This window comes from Anthonomus grandis, chromosome 18, assembly GCF_022605725.1.
Source record: "Anthonomus grandis grandis chromosome 18, icAntGran1.3, whole genome shotgun sequence".
NCBI classification, from domain to species: domain Eukaryota; kingdom Metazoa; phylum Arthropoda; class Insecta; order Coleoptera; family Curculionidae; genus Anthonomus; species Anthonomus grandis.
Window position 1 is genome coordinate 6,169,574 of NC_065563.1, and position 17,630 is coordinate 6,187,203.

The 17,630-nt window shown below is 32.2% G+C and overlaps 1 protein-coding gene across 5 annotated transcripts in view; it reads left to right on the top strand.

The window, feature by feature from the left end:
• The window catches only part of LOC126746899 (fasciclin-1), a 207,125-nt gene extending 192,458 nt beyond the window's left edge, over positions 1-14,667 (top strand). For all 5 annotated transcript variants that reach the window (XM_050455309.1, XM_050455306.1, XM_050455307.1 and 2 more), the window contains one exon: positions 6,023-14,667. In XM_050455309.1, the coding sequence (XP_050311266.1) occupies positions 6,023-6,216 (194 nt within the window). In that variant the 3' untranslated portion in view covers positions 6,217-14,667. The remainder of the gene's footprint in view (positions 1-6,022) is intronic.
• Positions 14,668-17,630: the final 2,963 nt, after the last annotated feature.

A 17,630-nucleotide genomic window follows, 5' to 3' on the forward strand; every position in this document is an offset into this window, starting at 1 on the left:
TGATATTTCCCCTTTTTATCTTTAATTTACGTAGATCCTCCATGTTACCAATAAATTATAATAAAATAAACACACAAATGATTCTAGTTCTTACCAAAACCTAAATACAGTACACAATACCAAATGAAAGACCAAAATCATAAATTTATTATCATGGAACGGACTTACTCTCTCGTCCACCCAATTTCTTCGGACTGGAACCTTCTAACGTAGGCCATACACATCAACCTGCCTGTACGATGACGATGCGACGGCTACACGGGCCAACATGGCCGCCTGACTGCGGATATTTTATCTGAGCAATCACTTCAAATACTGACCCATCCGTCTCGATTGGACCAAAAATGTTAGCTCAAAGTAGTGGACTGTATGAATGAAAACTGTGCTGCACTTTACTAACAGAAACTATAATTTTTACTTTAAAAATTACAAATAAAGCGCGACAAAAAGATTCTAGCGGGACGACCCTTCTAGAACCCACACAGATCTCTCTTTTCTCCACGTCGCAGCGTGGCTAGTACAAAAAATGGAGGGGCAAAAGCGGCGTTGTCGGTTGTTACATAAATACCCTTTAAAACGTCTTAAAAAATAATAATTATGCTCAAACACTCTATCTTAAAAGTCGTTTGAAATTTTTGGTCAACCAGAACCTGAATTTCTTACAATAATAGGTCCATATTCTGGGGATTTTGCCTTAGCTAAGGAAACGGTATTTTTACTAATGCCCAATTCTTCTACGATTCTTCTTATAGCAACTCTTTTGTTGAGGAGAGAGCGGGCATTTTGAAAAAAACGATTTTGTTGACGCGGCTGTCATAAAATTAAATTAACTTTGACAACATCAAAATATATTATTCTAATAGACCAAGAGATTTAGGAGATTTTGCTGTTCCAGTTTTTTTTTCGGCGTGATCTTACATATGTTAAACTTTTTTCTTGTGTTACCTAGCAGCGAAGTAAGCCGCATGCACCTATGGGTGAATAAATAAAAAACGATTGTTTTGGCGAGATCTACCACTTTTACATTTTGACACAAAACGGTATTTCCCAACCGTCTGAAAGAAACAACTTCTTCTTACAAATGGGTGGATTCAGTTGGAAGTTAGCTCTGCTGTAATATTATGGTGCTAAGCTGTAGCCTATATACTTTACTAGGTTCTACGGCTGCCATAGCTTTGGTGTCCAACATGTGTTTATAAAACCACCCCAGTTAAGTTTTTATGTTCAAGAGAAATAGTTGAAACGGGTTTGAATGTCTTAGAGGTTATGGTTTTGTCAGTTAGGTTAATGATTTCGTGCCGTACTAGTAGTCTGGTAGCGTCTATGAGGACTTAAAAGGTGAACTTCACCCTGGAATCCATCCCCTTTTTCTCGCCTTTCGCTCGCATTCTTTTCGTTAATGCTGAGCAAGTTGAAAAAATGTTATGCGATAAACAGGTTTGCCTTCTAGAACTGTTTGTGCAACATATTTGAGTCTAGGAATAGTCCATAGAAAGTAATAGTATATATGGTATATGAGATGTGAAGGCGTAATGATGAGATACATGGTTCAATGAATACGATAAGAATGTTTTGTAATAATTTTGTGTTACGTTCCTAATCACTAATCTGAACTAACGAGTACAATTTTTTTCCCATCTGCTTAATTCAGCAGTGATTTTTCAGGCTTATTGCCTTAGAATTTTTTTTCCATATATTAAATAAATGATTAAATGAAAATTATATTTTCTCAGTGATTTTAAATACACATATACCATATACCCGAAACCAGTAAGAATCTTATCGCTTGAAAGAGATAAAATATTTTTCTTAGCAGTTATTCTTAAGGAGTTCATATCCTCATTCCATATCCTAGAACCAGTAAACAATTATTTTGTTTCTTTATGATTTATTTTTTTATCTCACCAGTGATTTTTGAAATTTCTTAATCGGGAATTTTTTTCTAGATTGCCTATAAAATCATAAAGCATTAAACTGAGTAGTAATCTCTAAGGTTCGTTGATCTAGATTTCTTTTCCATATAATAAATAAAATGATAAAAGATTTATTTCATCTGGGATTTTAAATAACCATATACCCGAAACCAATAACAATTTATCCGTATCGCTCGAAAAAAATAAAATATTTATCTTAGCAGTTATTTTTAATGCCGGGTCCACACCAAACCAACAAAACAAAAACGCCAACAAATCAGCAACAAAACAAAATTGCAAGTTTTCGAAAACAGGAACAAACTGGCAACTGCCGTCCACATAGGAAAACGTTAACTAGCCAACTTGTGATCTCCGACAGAAAATGTGGCCTGCTCGAAATTTTGAATTACAAAGGAACAATGACTTATTTATTATGGCATGTGGTTTTCTATTCCTAAACCGAAAAAAGAAAAAACGTTGGTGGGTTAAGCCGAGCTTAAAGAACCGACAAAAAAACTACGTTGAGGAATTATTGGAAGATTTACGAAAAGATGATATAGGTATTACTGGAGAAATGCGATCTAGCTTTAAAATTTTTTTAAGAATGACTAGTACTGATCTTGAAAATCTAATACAAATCATTGGACCTACGATACAGAAGAAAAATACAAATTTTCGAAATGCTATTAGTGTATCAGAACGTTTAGTGATTACTTTAAGATTTTTGGCAACTGGGGAGTATTACCAGAGTCTGATGTATCTTTTCAAAGTATCCAAACAGAAAATATCATTAATAATTCCAGAAACCTGCGATTCTGTCACAGGTGCACTAAATACATATGTCAAGGTAAAAAATTTTTTTTTTAATAATCTTTATTTTGAATGTGTATGAAAACTACATGAATGACTGAGCCGATGCATTTGTTGCATCTGGGTGGTGTGTGGATTCGATGAGCAGGACGGACTAGTGAGAATCTCGTACGTTGGAGCACTGGGTGGATTTGAGTAAGGCAAAACGCTGGGTGGGTTTGAGTAAGTTTCAATGCGAAGGGCCTGTGGAGGACCGAATGCTATTTGGACTCATATAACTGTGGTTGTTTGTATCCATAGAACTATTGTGAACTGAATTTGCAGATCGAAAATGAAGGAACGGAGTCAGTTGCTCTTGAGCTTCTATGTTTTTTGGTTTGTCATACTCTCCAATTTCTGCTTTGTAGAGAAGATCATTGATTAAATGCTACACAGTAGCTTTTGCATACAGAGTGTGAAGTTTTCGCACTTTTCTAGCAACTAGCTCACCAAATATGTCAAAATCGTCGAGTTGAACGGATGTTCCTTGCTGATTTTTTTTATATACATCTTGTATCATTCCATAAACTTCTGCACTTTGCTTCTCACTAGTGGAAACAGCTCTTTTCTTTGTTGTGGTAGATTTTGCTTGTGAGCGGTTGATGTTTTTTTAGTGATTTGTGTATTAATAGTTTCTTTTTGAGCCTGCGGATCTTTGTCTTTTTCTTAAGTTTCTTCAATACTATTGTTTGTAGTCTGGTTGTGGCTAGCGGTATCAAGGTCATTTTCTTCGGTTTTTTCAGTCTCTTCATCACTACTTGAATCATTGCTTTCCTGTAAAGGTAAAGAATGTATGTTATTAAAAACTGCGTAAAAGAGCCAAATAAGTACCTATATTAAAAAAATATAAATAAAAGCTTCAACTTCCAATTGTATTTAAATCGTATTTTATTTCAGACTCCTCAAAGTGAAGAAGAATGGAACAAAGTTAGCGAAGATTTCAATAAGAATTGGCATTTTCCACATTGCATAGGCGCCATGGACGGAAAGCACATTGTAATCGAGGCACCTACATTCAGTGGTAGTGAATTTTTTAACTATAAAGGGACTTTTAGTGTAGTTCTTTTTGCGGTTGTTGACGCAAATTATAATTTTCTCTATGCAAATATTGGTTGTCAAGGACGAATTTCTGACGGAGGTGTTTTTAAATCTACACCATTTTATAAACTATTAGTTGAAGGAAAACTAAATTTGCCAAACAAACGTGTTCTTCTTGGAAGGGAAAAAGAAAGTCCATATGTTTTAGTGGCAGATGATGCGTTCTCCCTTAAACCATGCATTATGAAACCATACAGTGGCCATCAAGATAAGGGATCTATAGAACGTGTGTTGAATTACCGAATTTCACGTGCTCGGAGAATAGTAGAAAATGTATTTGGCATTTTAGCGTCTGTGTTTCGAGTTTTTTGGAAACCAATGTTGCTACAACCAGAAAAGGTAGAAAAAGTGACTTTGGCATGCATTTGTTTGCATAACTATCTAAGATGTGTCTTGTCGAAAAATAAATATAACCCAGTAGGGAGCTTTGATATAGAACATATAGATAGTGGTATACTAGAAGATGGCGCCTGGAGAAAAGATCAACAAACTTTACAGTCGTTTTTTAAACTACAACAGACTACACGAAAATCATCTGTAGAAGCTATGGAAATAAGAAACGAATTTGCTGAATATAATGTGTCTGAGCAAGGTCAAGTTCCATGGCAGTTAAAATTTTGTTCATAGTCTTTTGAGAATGATGTATATAAATATATGGATCACTATGTAAGTACTTATATCTACCTGTGTATTCGTTAATCTGCCTATATTCCCACTTGGTCTTGGTTTGTTTTTGTCTTTTAAAAAACTTAATAGTGAATAACCAAACCACTTTGAAACGAAGGTTTTGCCTGCTCCGGATTTCTTCAATAACTGATAATTTCTGTATTCTCTTTGATACTAGGTGTTGATATTTTTGATCTTTCTGTCTACTTCCTCTGAAGAAGCATCGCACAAAATTCCGATTTCCTTTAAGGCGTCTGCCTTTTTATATCGATTTTTATAATCTGGGTGTCGGGCGTCCCATAACAATCTAGATTCTCTATACATTTCAATTAATTTACACGTATTTTGAACACTCTATTTCATTGTTTTTTCCAGCGTAGTCATTTTGTACACAGCACGAGACCAACTGAGTTGCCAGAAACGCCGACAAAACATCAACCCTTTGATCTTTACCGCCAAGCAGCGGGAAAATAAAAAGTTGCTGAAAACACGAACAAAACAAAATAGTTGCCTAAATGTTTTGATTTTGTTTCAAAAATGTTGAGAAACACAGAGTTGCTGTTTTGTTTTTGTTTTGTTGGTTTGGTGTGGACCCGGCTTAAGGAGCCGTTGTCCTGGAACCAGTAAAAATTCTTTCGTTTTTTTTAAGGAGTATTTTTTATCTCACCAGTCAAATATTAAATTATTTATCTCAGTAATGATTTTTGAGATTTGCTAACCTAGAAAAACTCATTATGCCTATAAAATCGTAAAACATTTATCTCAGTAGTGATATCTAAGGATCGTTGATCTAAAATGTTTTTTAATATAATAAATAAAATTATAAAAAATTTACCTTATCTATAATTTTAAATAGCTTTAAAGAGATCAAATATTTAGCTCAGCAGTGATTTTTATGATTCGTTGTCCTAGAACTAGTAAAACATAATTTTTTCTTTATCGGATGTAAAAGCATAAATTATTTATCTCAATAGTGATTTTAAATAGCTATAATAGCTGTATCCGGAACTAGTAAGATTTTTTTCCCTTATCGCTAGAAAGTTTACTTGTAAATTTATATTTTATATTCTTTTTAATAAGTACTTGTAATATAATTCCTGAAATGTCGACAATTAAAAAATTCAATTTACCAACAAAGAACAACATTATCGAAAATATCTTAACCGTACCAAACTGATTGAAAACTTTTAAATCATCCAACAATAAAAAACTTTTCCTAGCAGTTTAAAAGAATGTACTAAGAGCCTTCCTTCTGTAAGGCAATACTTAAACATTTTTTATGACCTTCCGTTAATCCGCTTTCATTCACTTGTCTTTAATATAAAAAGTTTGCACGATGCACCATAATTTGTTGTTGTTTTTCTTTTGTCACCACACTCTTTATATTCTGTATGTCTTTTTATATACTGTAAGTCTCATTGGTCATTTTTGCTCAAATTATATGAGTGAGACCTAGATAATTGTTTTTTTATTCTAAATATTTTCTCTCTTTTTAGCTTACATAATCCAATGGAGGGACCTTAAGGTCAGGGTACATCGCCCCAACGTAGAGTGTACCAACGGAATCATCCACGTAATCGATTTCCCATTTTTGCAAGACGGCGACATCAGAGTTTCCGGTTCTTTTAGTGTTCAACCCACCGTTTTGTCAATTTTTGGGTTTTTTTTAGTCAAATTTATTTTACATTAAGTTCATATATAACTTACCACATTCAGTAAACTAACTACAAAAATCTCTTCGATTAAATAAGAACTTCAAGAAAAACCCATAATAATAACTTCAGTTAACACACACACACACACACACAATAAAAGTGAGAGCTCCTGTGACAATTTTAAAAATAAACATGTGGTAAGATTATTTCATTTTGGCTTTATATCATTAAAAGGATCAACTGCTTTAATAGTTTTAGTGCATTAGACCTAAAATTTAAAATAATGTTTTTTATAGATGTTTCAAACGTTAATTAGCAAAAAAGACGCGAATTAGCGCGATTAAATTAAACCTATATAAAATGTTCACCTTAAAACTCATTCTTAATATGATGCTATATTTTTTAAATAAATAAATTAATATTTACATACTGACACAGTATTTACAATAAATAAATTAATATATATATAACAATTTAACATTTGCCTTTGAAACTTCTAAAAGGACTGATTCTGATTTTATAAAATTAACAAAACAAAAAATCTATATTAGATGATAATTTATCGGTAGGTAGCGTAAAGTGAAACTCGCTAAAAAAATTATACATTCCTATATTCCTGCACTATTTTTTAAATGTAAATTTATCGATAACTGCCGAGAGCTTTTATGTAAGGCAGTCGTTTTGTGTGAGTACATATATATTTTTAATTAATTATAATTTGTAAATAAGTTACTCTTAATTAAAAAAGTCTTAAAATTAAGTTGTAAGGTCGATGATATTATGCTTCATTGTTGGCTTGTAATACCATTATTATGGTAGTAAGGGTGAATTATTGATAGTCGTCAAACCATTTGCCAAACATCCAGGGTGTCTTTAAAGTTGAGGCAATTATTTAAGCAACTTATTTAAATATTTCATACGTGGGATTTGTTAATAATAGACTGTCAGTTGAACGTTGTAATTGACTATCGGGAATAATTAGTATAAACCACGTATTCAGTGTAAGAAAGAATATACAATTATTTCCGCCATATACAAGTTAAAACTACAGAATGAAGATATTATCTCAAGAAACGTTACTCTTTACAATAGTATATAGAGTTTCATAAATATACAGAAATTAACAGATTGCTTATTTGTTTAAACGACGACTCTACTAAAATGAGGACGAAGAACAATAATTACGATTTAAAAAAAATTAGGGGACACAAGTTTTCTATATCAGACGACAGCCAAATTATTTATAAATTTAAAAACAACAACTATGGCCAATTATTTTATCTGAGGGAGTTAAAAATCCAAACGGAAATATGACAAAATTTTCAATGTTTCAATTTAATCACTTACAGCAGCAATATCAATAACCCAATATAGAATTCGAGACTTTTGTAGTCATTGAACTTACAATCAAACTAAACCTGTACCAAGATATGGACGGTAATACACTAGTGCTAACTTTAACCGGTTTCAAAAGCTGAGTAGTTCAATCGACTGGAAAATTAAGCCTAATGTGTCCGATCCACTATCAGTATTTTATGATAAAGTGGTCCATCTACTTAATGTAACTTTTCCAGTCATTAAATTAAAATCTAAAATTGCTCTACGTATTCATAGTTTAGGAAAGAGTTCGAGATCTCTTAAAAAAATCTACTCTCACTTCATATGAAAATTCTCTTTGGTTTTCTCAATACTTTAGCTCATACCCCTCTCTACATCGCCGTCTAATTATGCTGTCTAAACGATCATATTAATCTAATCAAATAAATAATTCGTCAAATAAACAGAGTAAGCTCTAGAAAATAGTTATGCTATGCGAAAAAATAATTATCATTCAGAATTTATACCTAAAATATCCCCCCGATAAACTAGATGCATTATTTTGTAAAATAGCCCAAGATCTTTAAAACGATTTCAGACTTCTACTAGATTTAACGAGTTATATTTGTCGATCAATAATTAAGTTTTCATTCCTCCAACTAACCTAGATGAGTTAAAACAACTTTACAACTCATTAAAAACAACAATTTAACAACAAGAACTTTACAATTCTTCTTGAGACGATGGCTTATCAGTACTAATATTGTTTTATTAACATAATGAAGGCCTGTCCCAGTAGAATTTACCAATTCATCGTGAACAGTAATTGTATTTTTAAATTGTTTAAAATTAATCATTAAGTAATTCCTATCCATAAGGGTGGAAACTCTAAGGAGCCTATCAAATTTATACTTATCTGCCTATTGTCTACTTTATTCAAATTATTGGACAAAATGATCAATTCTCGCTTGGTGACTTTTCTAAGATTAAACAATTTCCTTAATCTTAATCTTTCTTATCCCCATTTTGTTCTTCAAGACAAACTAAGTAGAGACGATGCCAGAGATTAGATTAACAGTGGTGGTATTTCTGCAGCAGTCTTTTATAATTTATCAAAGGCTTTTGATGCTATAATCCATAAGATTCTATTGCGAAAACTTGAAATGTATGGCTTAAGGGGCATAGCCTTGTCTTGGCAAATCTTTTACTTAAAATATCATAACCAGTGCGTTTACGTCGGTTCTTCACGTACTGAATATAGTTCAATAACTGAAAAATATATATTCTATGTGTACTACAGTTTGGGTTTCAGCTGGATAGGAGAGAGGCAATGGTCGACACCCAAGTACTTTACCCAGAATTTTTACTATCAGAGAAATGATGTATTGTTATATAACGGATGTATGATCCATAGATTACGAAAAAGCATTAAATCGCGTACAATACTACAAATTAATGCAACTCGTCAAAAAGCTTGACATAGATCAGAAAGACATTCGATGTATTGAAAACTTATATTGAATATAAGTTTTCAATAGACAATAACGTGTTCAACAGCATATACATTAAGAGAGGGTATCGACGGGCATGTATTCTAGCTTAATTTAAATTCAGAAGCAATTTTTGAAAAAGCTTTAAAAGAAGTGAAGATCAGTATAAAGATTAATGAAATGAGGATTAACTATGTACGTTATTCTGATGACGCAATCTTGATTGCGAACAATATACACGACCTACAACAACTGATCAATGTGGTAGAAAAGAATAAATAAAAGGACAAAATTCGTGATTATCTCCAAGAATCTGAATGCGTTTGAAAACTCCAGCAGAACTTTTAACGCAATGTTCATACAAAAAGTGAAGAAGTTTAAGTGTCTCGGCATTTGGTTATTCGAAGATTGGGCATCGGATAATAAAGTAAAATATCGCATTTAATAAGCTTGGCATAATATACATGGCCTCATCATCATCATCATCAACAATCGTCATTCGCGTCCACTGTTGAACCTTCCACAGTCTTTTCCACCATGTTCTGTTTTATGTGGCGTTCATTCAGTTTGTTTGAACCCTCTTGATGTTATGGGACTACCTGATAGTGGGGCAACCTTTGCTGCAATATGCTTGAAGTCATGGTCTCCTTATCAATTGATGGTCAGAGATATGACCAGGCCAGTTCTAGTTTAAAGTTGCTATGCGCTCTACAGCACCGGCCTACTGTTCTCGACTCTGTCGTTGAGCGAAATGCCCAACTTTGATCTCTCTATCTTTCTCTGCACAATGCTTTTTTTATTTACGATTTTCTTTGTCAGTGTTAACGTTTCAGCTCCATCGCTGAGTACAGGCAGCATGTATTCCAAAGACTGCCCAAGGTCCAGGCCTAGTCGTCTGGAGATTTCGCATCTGTGATTATTTCTTCCCATACGCAATTCATGTCCCAAGTATTTGTAGGAGGTAATATGTTCAATATTATATTCATCTAATTTTATGTTTTCGCTCATAAGAAGATTTGTCATATACTGAGTTTTTGCCTGATTGATGATGTCGTCGGCAAATCTAAGGTGTTTTATTCGTTAGCCGACTATGTTTAATTTCCATTTCGTTAAATTCCAGTTCTTGAAACATATATTCTAGAAGGTTTGGTGTCGAAGAAATTGGGTACTTTCATGGAATCTGACACACGTTTTTGCTAACGTATAGCAAAATGTTTTTAATGACTGTTGTTTTTAATGTATTTGGTGCCCTTGTTATGGCTTGCAGTATTTTTCTTTGATTTTTACTGTTAAATGCCTTTTCATAGTCGATAAATATTAGAACAAGGTCTTTACGACTGTCTGCTCTTTTGGCTGGTAGACGTCGAGTTTGTTTGTTATTCTTTTTGTGAAAATCCTCCGTAAACAGACATTTATAGACATGTGTGAGGAGGCTAATTGAGCAATAACTTTTTAGATCGATGATGTGCGCTTTTTTAGTTACCCAACTTTTTTTAGTTAAACATCAAAGAAGTATGCGATATAGGCGCATGATCCAGTGTTTTCGATCACAGAGTAGTGGTTTATCTGTGCAATTAGATATCAAGTAATATGGTGTTGACAAGGTAAAAATTTTTAGGCCGCTTACACAGAAAGATTTTACTGACTTTTATAAATAGATTTGTGAAAAGGACTGGAGCAGTCTTAGACACCCAAATATATCAATATATCCCCGAATATTCAAATTATAGAGAAAAGTAATCAGAATTTTATTTAATAATGGTTACAATGTATCTGAAAACTTGGCTTACTTATCTTGCCAGGTCTATACATTTTGTTGTGTCTTAAATACATAAAGGGTAATCTGAAGAAATACACTAATCAAGAGAATAGTCATAATTATTTTACCCGCAATAATGGGGATATGAAGTTAAGTTTTCTCAGGTTTTCTCATAACTGATATAGTGTCAACTATGAAGCTCCAGTTTTTTTCAATAAAATACTCAGAAATATTCCAATGATTGAGTTTAAAAGATTTGTCCAAGTAATTAAATATGGCGATGCAAGAGAGCAATCTATAAAAATGGAGGATTTTTTGAATAGATCTGTGATTATTCAAGCTAAGCATGTGGCATTATAAGGTGGTGCTGGAATAGCCATACGATGATACATAACTGTGACATTCTTCACTTTGTTTAATACTGGAAATGAAAATTTTACTTGTATAACAAATGAACTTTATATTAACATGCAATAAACGAATCTAAAATTTGAATTTATGGAAGATAATTATTAGGGGTCTATCCCACTGACAGAGTCTTATTCCTTTTATCAGACAGGTGTTGAACAATTAATAAATAATTTTATGCAAGGCGGTTCCACCATTTTTTGTATGTATTTATCATGGATTCGATCGTGACCCGTCACCTCTTAAAGAATTGTTATTTTTCATATCCCAAAGTGCTCCTGCAAACTCGTCCAAAGTAATTTCTGGAATGTTCTCTGAGCCTGGACTTGGAATCCTTGGAGTGTCTATATTATGTTTCCTCATACCTTTGTCGCTATATAGTTCGGCGTAAAAAGTTTCAGCTATTTTTAGGATTTTCTTTTTGTTGGTTGGTTTTTTTTTCAATTTTGATTTTACTACTAGCTTATATTTTTCCTATCGTCTAAGCAATCTTGTTTTGTTTTTATAATTTTTGTACATTTATGAAATACTAAGTATTATTAAAAAGAATCCTATTTCTTAAGTATATATCATCATTTTGGAATGTTAATTTTATTAATTTTAACTTGTACCCTTTTTTGTAGACATATCCCTGATTAACGAAAACAAAGAAAAAACACAGACACGGTCTCACAACGTATAATAAATGCCTACACGTATTTCGCTCTATCTAAAGTGTCATCAGACCTAAAATCTATTAGTCTAAATTATTAGTCTAAATAAAGTTAAAGTTTCGGTCGTAGCAGATATAAACATATTGTGTTTTATGCTAAATACGTGGTATTTTTTATGTTGAATTTCTCTCCTTGTAAACCTCATAGCGTAAATAAAGATAGAAAAGTAGTTTGGTGTCAAAGTTCAAGTAATCAAACTGTGAAAAAACCGTCATGCGAAGAAAAGAATTTTGTGCTAAGGCGTGGAATAAATATGCCAATATTTTATCAAATTTTGAATTTCGGTGTGATGAAAATTGGGTCTAAAGATGGAATAATATCAAGAGAATCATTACTTGCTTAACAAAAAAAAATTAAATTATTAGGTGCTCTGTATTTTTTTTAGTCTCAGTGAACAAAATATTGAGGTAATATTTTCTAAATAAATAGTTTTTTTACATATTATTAATAATATTTATTTATCAATGCTTATGAAACCCAGTATAAAATCAAATTAAAATAAAATACTTATCTAGATTAAATTAACCTAACCTACACTAAAGGAACAAAACAATACAGTTATATCAAATATTATCATAATCAATAACTAGTATAGCAATGTAATTTAATATGAGATCATTTGATAGCACATTCTCTCTTAAAAGCTTCAAGAGATTCATGTCGACTAGTAAAGCTGTCTAGCTGATCTGAGTACTGGTTTGTATGTTTACTTTCCCAAGTAAAAGAGTATTTATGTCCATAATCATGTTTGGTGGGTTTGTGTGGAAGAAAGTATGTAATCCAAGAAGACTGGGACAAGAGAGCTTCAAGGACAAGAAAGTTTCAGATCAAACTCAAATTTATAGTAAAATATAGAAAGTAGAATGTTTCTCCTAAAAGCAATTTAGTTTAGCAACTTGAAATGAATGTGCTCAATCAATCAGTATAGTGAGGGCATCATAAACGTTATTCATATTCTAGGTGAAGACGAACTAAGGAACAGTAGATAGGCCTAATGAAATGAACATATTTAAGGCTTTTTACATCTTCTTATGAAACGCAGCATTCGTAGGGACTTTTAAATAATATGAGAAGAAAAACTGAGTTTGGAATCCAACATAATTCCCAGGTCCCTTATAACAGTCATTTATAGAATAGACATTACAATGATTTGTAGCACGACTAAAAATGATCGAGTTGTATTTTTTAAATATTTAAGTCCATATAATTTTTAACACGCCGACCTACAAGTCTGTCCAGATCCAGTTGTAACAAAATAGAAGTATAAGAGAACTTTAAATCATCTGCAAATAAAAGTTATGTAAAATCAACTGCGTAAAAATCAAGTACCAATACCATTGATAGAGGTCGTTCTAGGTGGGATCCTTGAGGAACTGAGAGTACCTTAAATTCAGCAGATTGAAAATTAAACCGTCTGACAATCTGGCTTCAATCTGTTCTTCTTAGCTAATTGTACAGTGAATTAGAGATGTCCTAGCAATTTAATTTGTTTCAAGATTATTCCTTAGGTTGAATGCTTTTACAAAGTCAGTGTATACAGCATATAACTGACTAGCATCTTCAAATGACTAGATATAAAAATTAACGAAGTGAGGACATTTAACTCAGTGGATTTGCCTGATATAAAGCCAAACTGTCTATTATTTATCATAGAACCAAGACCAGATACTAAATAATTATGTATCAATTTCTCGAAAAGTTTGTGAATTTGCTTGTAACTTGCTTGTTTTCTCCAGATAACAAAATGGGTGTAATAGAGCCATAAGGTTAATAAGGATGATAAGTTAAACAAATAAATTAATAACATAGAGGCAATTTATCACAATCAGGACCTTTCGTTGTATACAATATACTCAGCCTAGATATATTTTAGATATTGAAATGATATAGGGAGATATATCGATATTTTCCATGGTAATAGAATCATTATGGTGTGATGCTGATGTGCTATACATCTTTGAGAAATAATTTGCAAAAAGATTGACAATAATCATTGCCAGTTGAAAACTTAACATTCTCATAAAAGACCCCAATAGAGACGACGTCCTAAGTGATCTCATATTAATGTCAATTTGTTTAAATATTAAATTTTAAACTTTTCTGAATCTGTACGAGCTAATTTTTTAAAAATAGTGTGAATCTTCAATCGATTCACTTCCTTTTTTTGAGAAATTTTGAGTTTTTCTTCTTAGACGACCTAGACTTGGTTTGTGGAACTAAGAGGGAGAATCAGGGCCAAAACTCATTGAAAAATCCAATGATATTAATTTTCGTTAATAGTATTTTATAAGATATTCTAATTAAATACCTTAAGTATGTATTCCTGCTACATTATACCTCAACCTCAAAGTCACCTATAGATAACATTTGGCTACTGTAAAACCAATGTCTATATATTTCAACTGAAACAAAACAAGTTTAAATATATAGACTTTCGTAAAACATTATCATTTTTAATACATATACAGGATGTACGAATAAATAAATCAAATTTATCAGTTTTTCTATCCTGTATTCACCCACAGGGAGCTTAAAAATGTATATTATATTTTGCCTAGTTTATTTTTAATTTGTAAATAAAAGTGTGACTGATTATTAACGTTTACATGTTCACCCCCTAGCGTTAAATTAAATTTAAGAGTATATTATATGGCTTTTTCCCTTAAAATGTGTAAATGTTCTTGGGCACGGATACAAGAATAAGATTATTCATTGAATTGTGTCAATAATCAAAAAGAAAAAAAAACAGTATATTGCCTTAACGAATTAACGAATAAATCATTCTGTGCTCCATAAATATATTATTGTGTTTCTTTTTTATCCCAGGGGCGTGGTCACCCTCTAGAACAATCTAGAATCTATTTTATAGAGGGTCTGGGAATATCGTTGTCAACATGTCAAGTTGAATCACATTATTGAGGGTGCAACTAATCCCGCTGTCTTATGATTTCTATGAAAATGATTGAGTTCTGTCAACGGAAGAAGGGTTTGAGAAAACCCTCGCTTGAGTCTTGAGTTTTTTAGAAGACAATTTAAAAGTTTTCACCATTTTGTAATATTATTGGGTTTAAGGATCAATAAAATAAAAGTCCAATCTTTCTTAAGCTTTCCGACGTTTTGCAAAATATATTTGCGTCTTCAGGGCGCTTAAATACAATAATAATAATAATAATTAAAATAAGATTTTCCAAAATGTAGTACAACCAACGTTAGACACGTTTTATAATACAAACGAGAAAAAAAAAATTAGAACAATGAGAAATAAAATACTTACATTGTAATAAGTTGGACTTTAATCAGTCAAAAAACAGATTTAAAATAACCATTTCTACAGAAAACGTCTTCATTGCTAAGAATTATTTGTGGTCTTGAAGCAGTAGATTTTTTGCGAGAGTCAGTATAACGTATAACATTGAAGGCATCTATATTTTGAGAGTGATGTGGAAAAAAAATCGACAAATTTTATACAAATATTCGGCAGTATAATGATAAGTTTTTTAATTATTGCCGAATGTCTAAAAAATAATTTGGCAAACTGTTAACTGTGTTAAAACAAGATATTTAATGCAATAATTTGGGTGAAAATGACTAAAAATGCGCGTTTCAATCGGAACGTGTATCGCCTCCTATGTGTTGTCGTACCAATGCGGTACCGCCACAAAATATTAACCCAGGGGAAATAGAAAGGGAACTGCTATGATTAGTTCCCGGCATTTATTTCTCATGGCGTAGTGATCGCATTGGCGGGAATTTTGAAAGCATGATATCTATTATAGTTTATTTTAAGATCGCTTTTTTAAAGAATTTAAACTGAAATGGTGCCAATTTAAATGTATTGAATTCGTGATTATTTTCACGCACTTAATTTTGGACCAATTTAGTTTAAATTCGATTTAAATCTATTAATTAAATGTAAAAGTATCTACATTATGTACGAAGTGATTTTTATATTTCATACAATGGTATTTTTTTTGTTTAAAAATATAAGGTTTAAATTTTAATTTTTTTATGTTGATTAATAAAGTGGTAATAAAAAAAAACAATCAAACATCGCGATAAAACCAAAAATTTTTTCTTTTTAATTTTAAACCTATTTTAAAAATTTTGGTATATAAACACTAAATATTTGAAATCAGGAAGAATTTATCTTTTGATTGGAAAAACATTATAAAGGGTGTCCCATTGATTTTTTTTTTTCAAAATATTAGGTAATAAAGTATTTAAATTATATACTATATTTTGAATTCGCGACGTTGTGGCAATTTTTCTACCCTATGGATATTTTTTTTTTGCCTCATAAATGCACGGCAGCTTTTAGTCTGGTGAGCGTGGTGGTGGGCAGATCATCCCTCCCTTTTTATACTTACTGATTTCATCTTTGGACGCCACTTAATTTAATTAAAGTTTATTTAAATTTTATAATTAAAGATGTTGTTTATAATTAAGTAAATCAAGAAACTTAATTATGTTTTTTTTTTTTAAAGCAATAGTCTGGACTGGTATCAACTTCAAGTGAAACGGTTTATTTTAAATTTTTAATAAAATTTATTTTATACCCTAGATGTCAACTGAAACATTGCATTCCGTGCGGTCAATAAAATACTTACAACTATTTACAAATGGTGGTGTGATAGTGATAAAAAAATTGATAAAAAAGATACTGAAAATAGTGATAGTAACACTCAAATATCACAAAGAGAACGTGTAGCTCTATGGGTTTATATTAAATTACAATGGGAATATGACATTAATTATATGACGTTAAACCTGGGGAAAATTCATGAATTTTCTGCGCAGGAAAAAAGGATTAAATAGACAGTACGCACAGGGCTACTTATAAATCAAAATATGTGTACCAACAAAAATAAATAGCACAATCAATCAAAATAGAATAAATAAATCATTAAACCAAGTTTATATAAGTATGATGAAATTTTACCAACTCCGCCACGCAGCTTAAACACTTCCTGCTCAGCGTTACTGCGTAGGAATGCTAGGGAAGCATTATCCAGCGATTGACAGGCCTGAAGGCATGGCCTTAGGTGGATGAGGATGAAGGTCAGCAGTCTGGAAGCAGCAAGGGTTGAAGGCAGGGCTCGGCGTTGAAAATGGCGTCAAGCAGTATGGCAGCAATCAGCAAAGATTGAAGGCAGGGCTCGGCGTCGAAATTGGCGTCAGGCAGTATGGCAGCAATCACGTGGTTGGGGCAGGTAAAAGTAGACAAAATGACATAAGGACTAAGCACTTACGTGATGTCATGGAAAAACTCAAAAATCAGATAAACCACGCCCGTCAGCAAAAGGAAGACTACATCGGTAGATGCAGTGCGAAAAATAAGTAAGTTTAAAATATTAACACATCCCGAAATGGAAAACTTTACTTGATTCGCCCTTTTTTCTAGGCAAAATTAGAACGACTTGTCAGATCTTCGGTCGCACGCCAAAAAGAAAGATGGATGGGCATCAAGGTTCTGGGTGACCTCCCACCACCGAACCATTGCCGTTGTTGCCAACGTACCTTTTACCAGGAAAAGGAATAGAGCTAGGAAATCTACATAAATAATTATGTACGACTGAAGAACATAAACCAGGACCTATCAAAATCCTTCAATAATGATATGATTCTCAATCAATAATTTTAATGATTTTAATTCATTTTGAATATTGAAAATAATAAATCAGCCGCTTTTCCGTTCCAGCACAATATGGCAACTCTGAACCTTAACCCGAAGATCGATATGCGCTGATTGTTTAAAGCAAGGT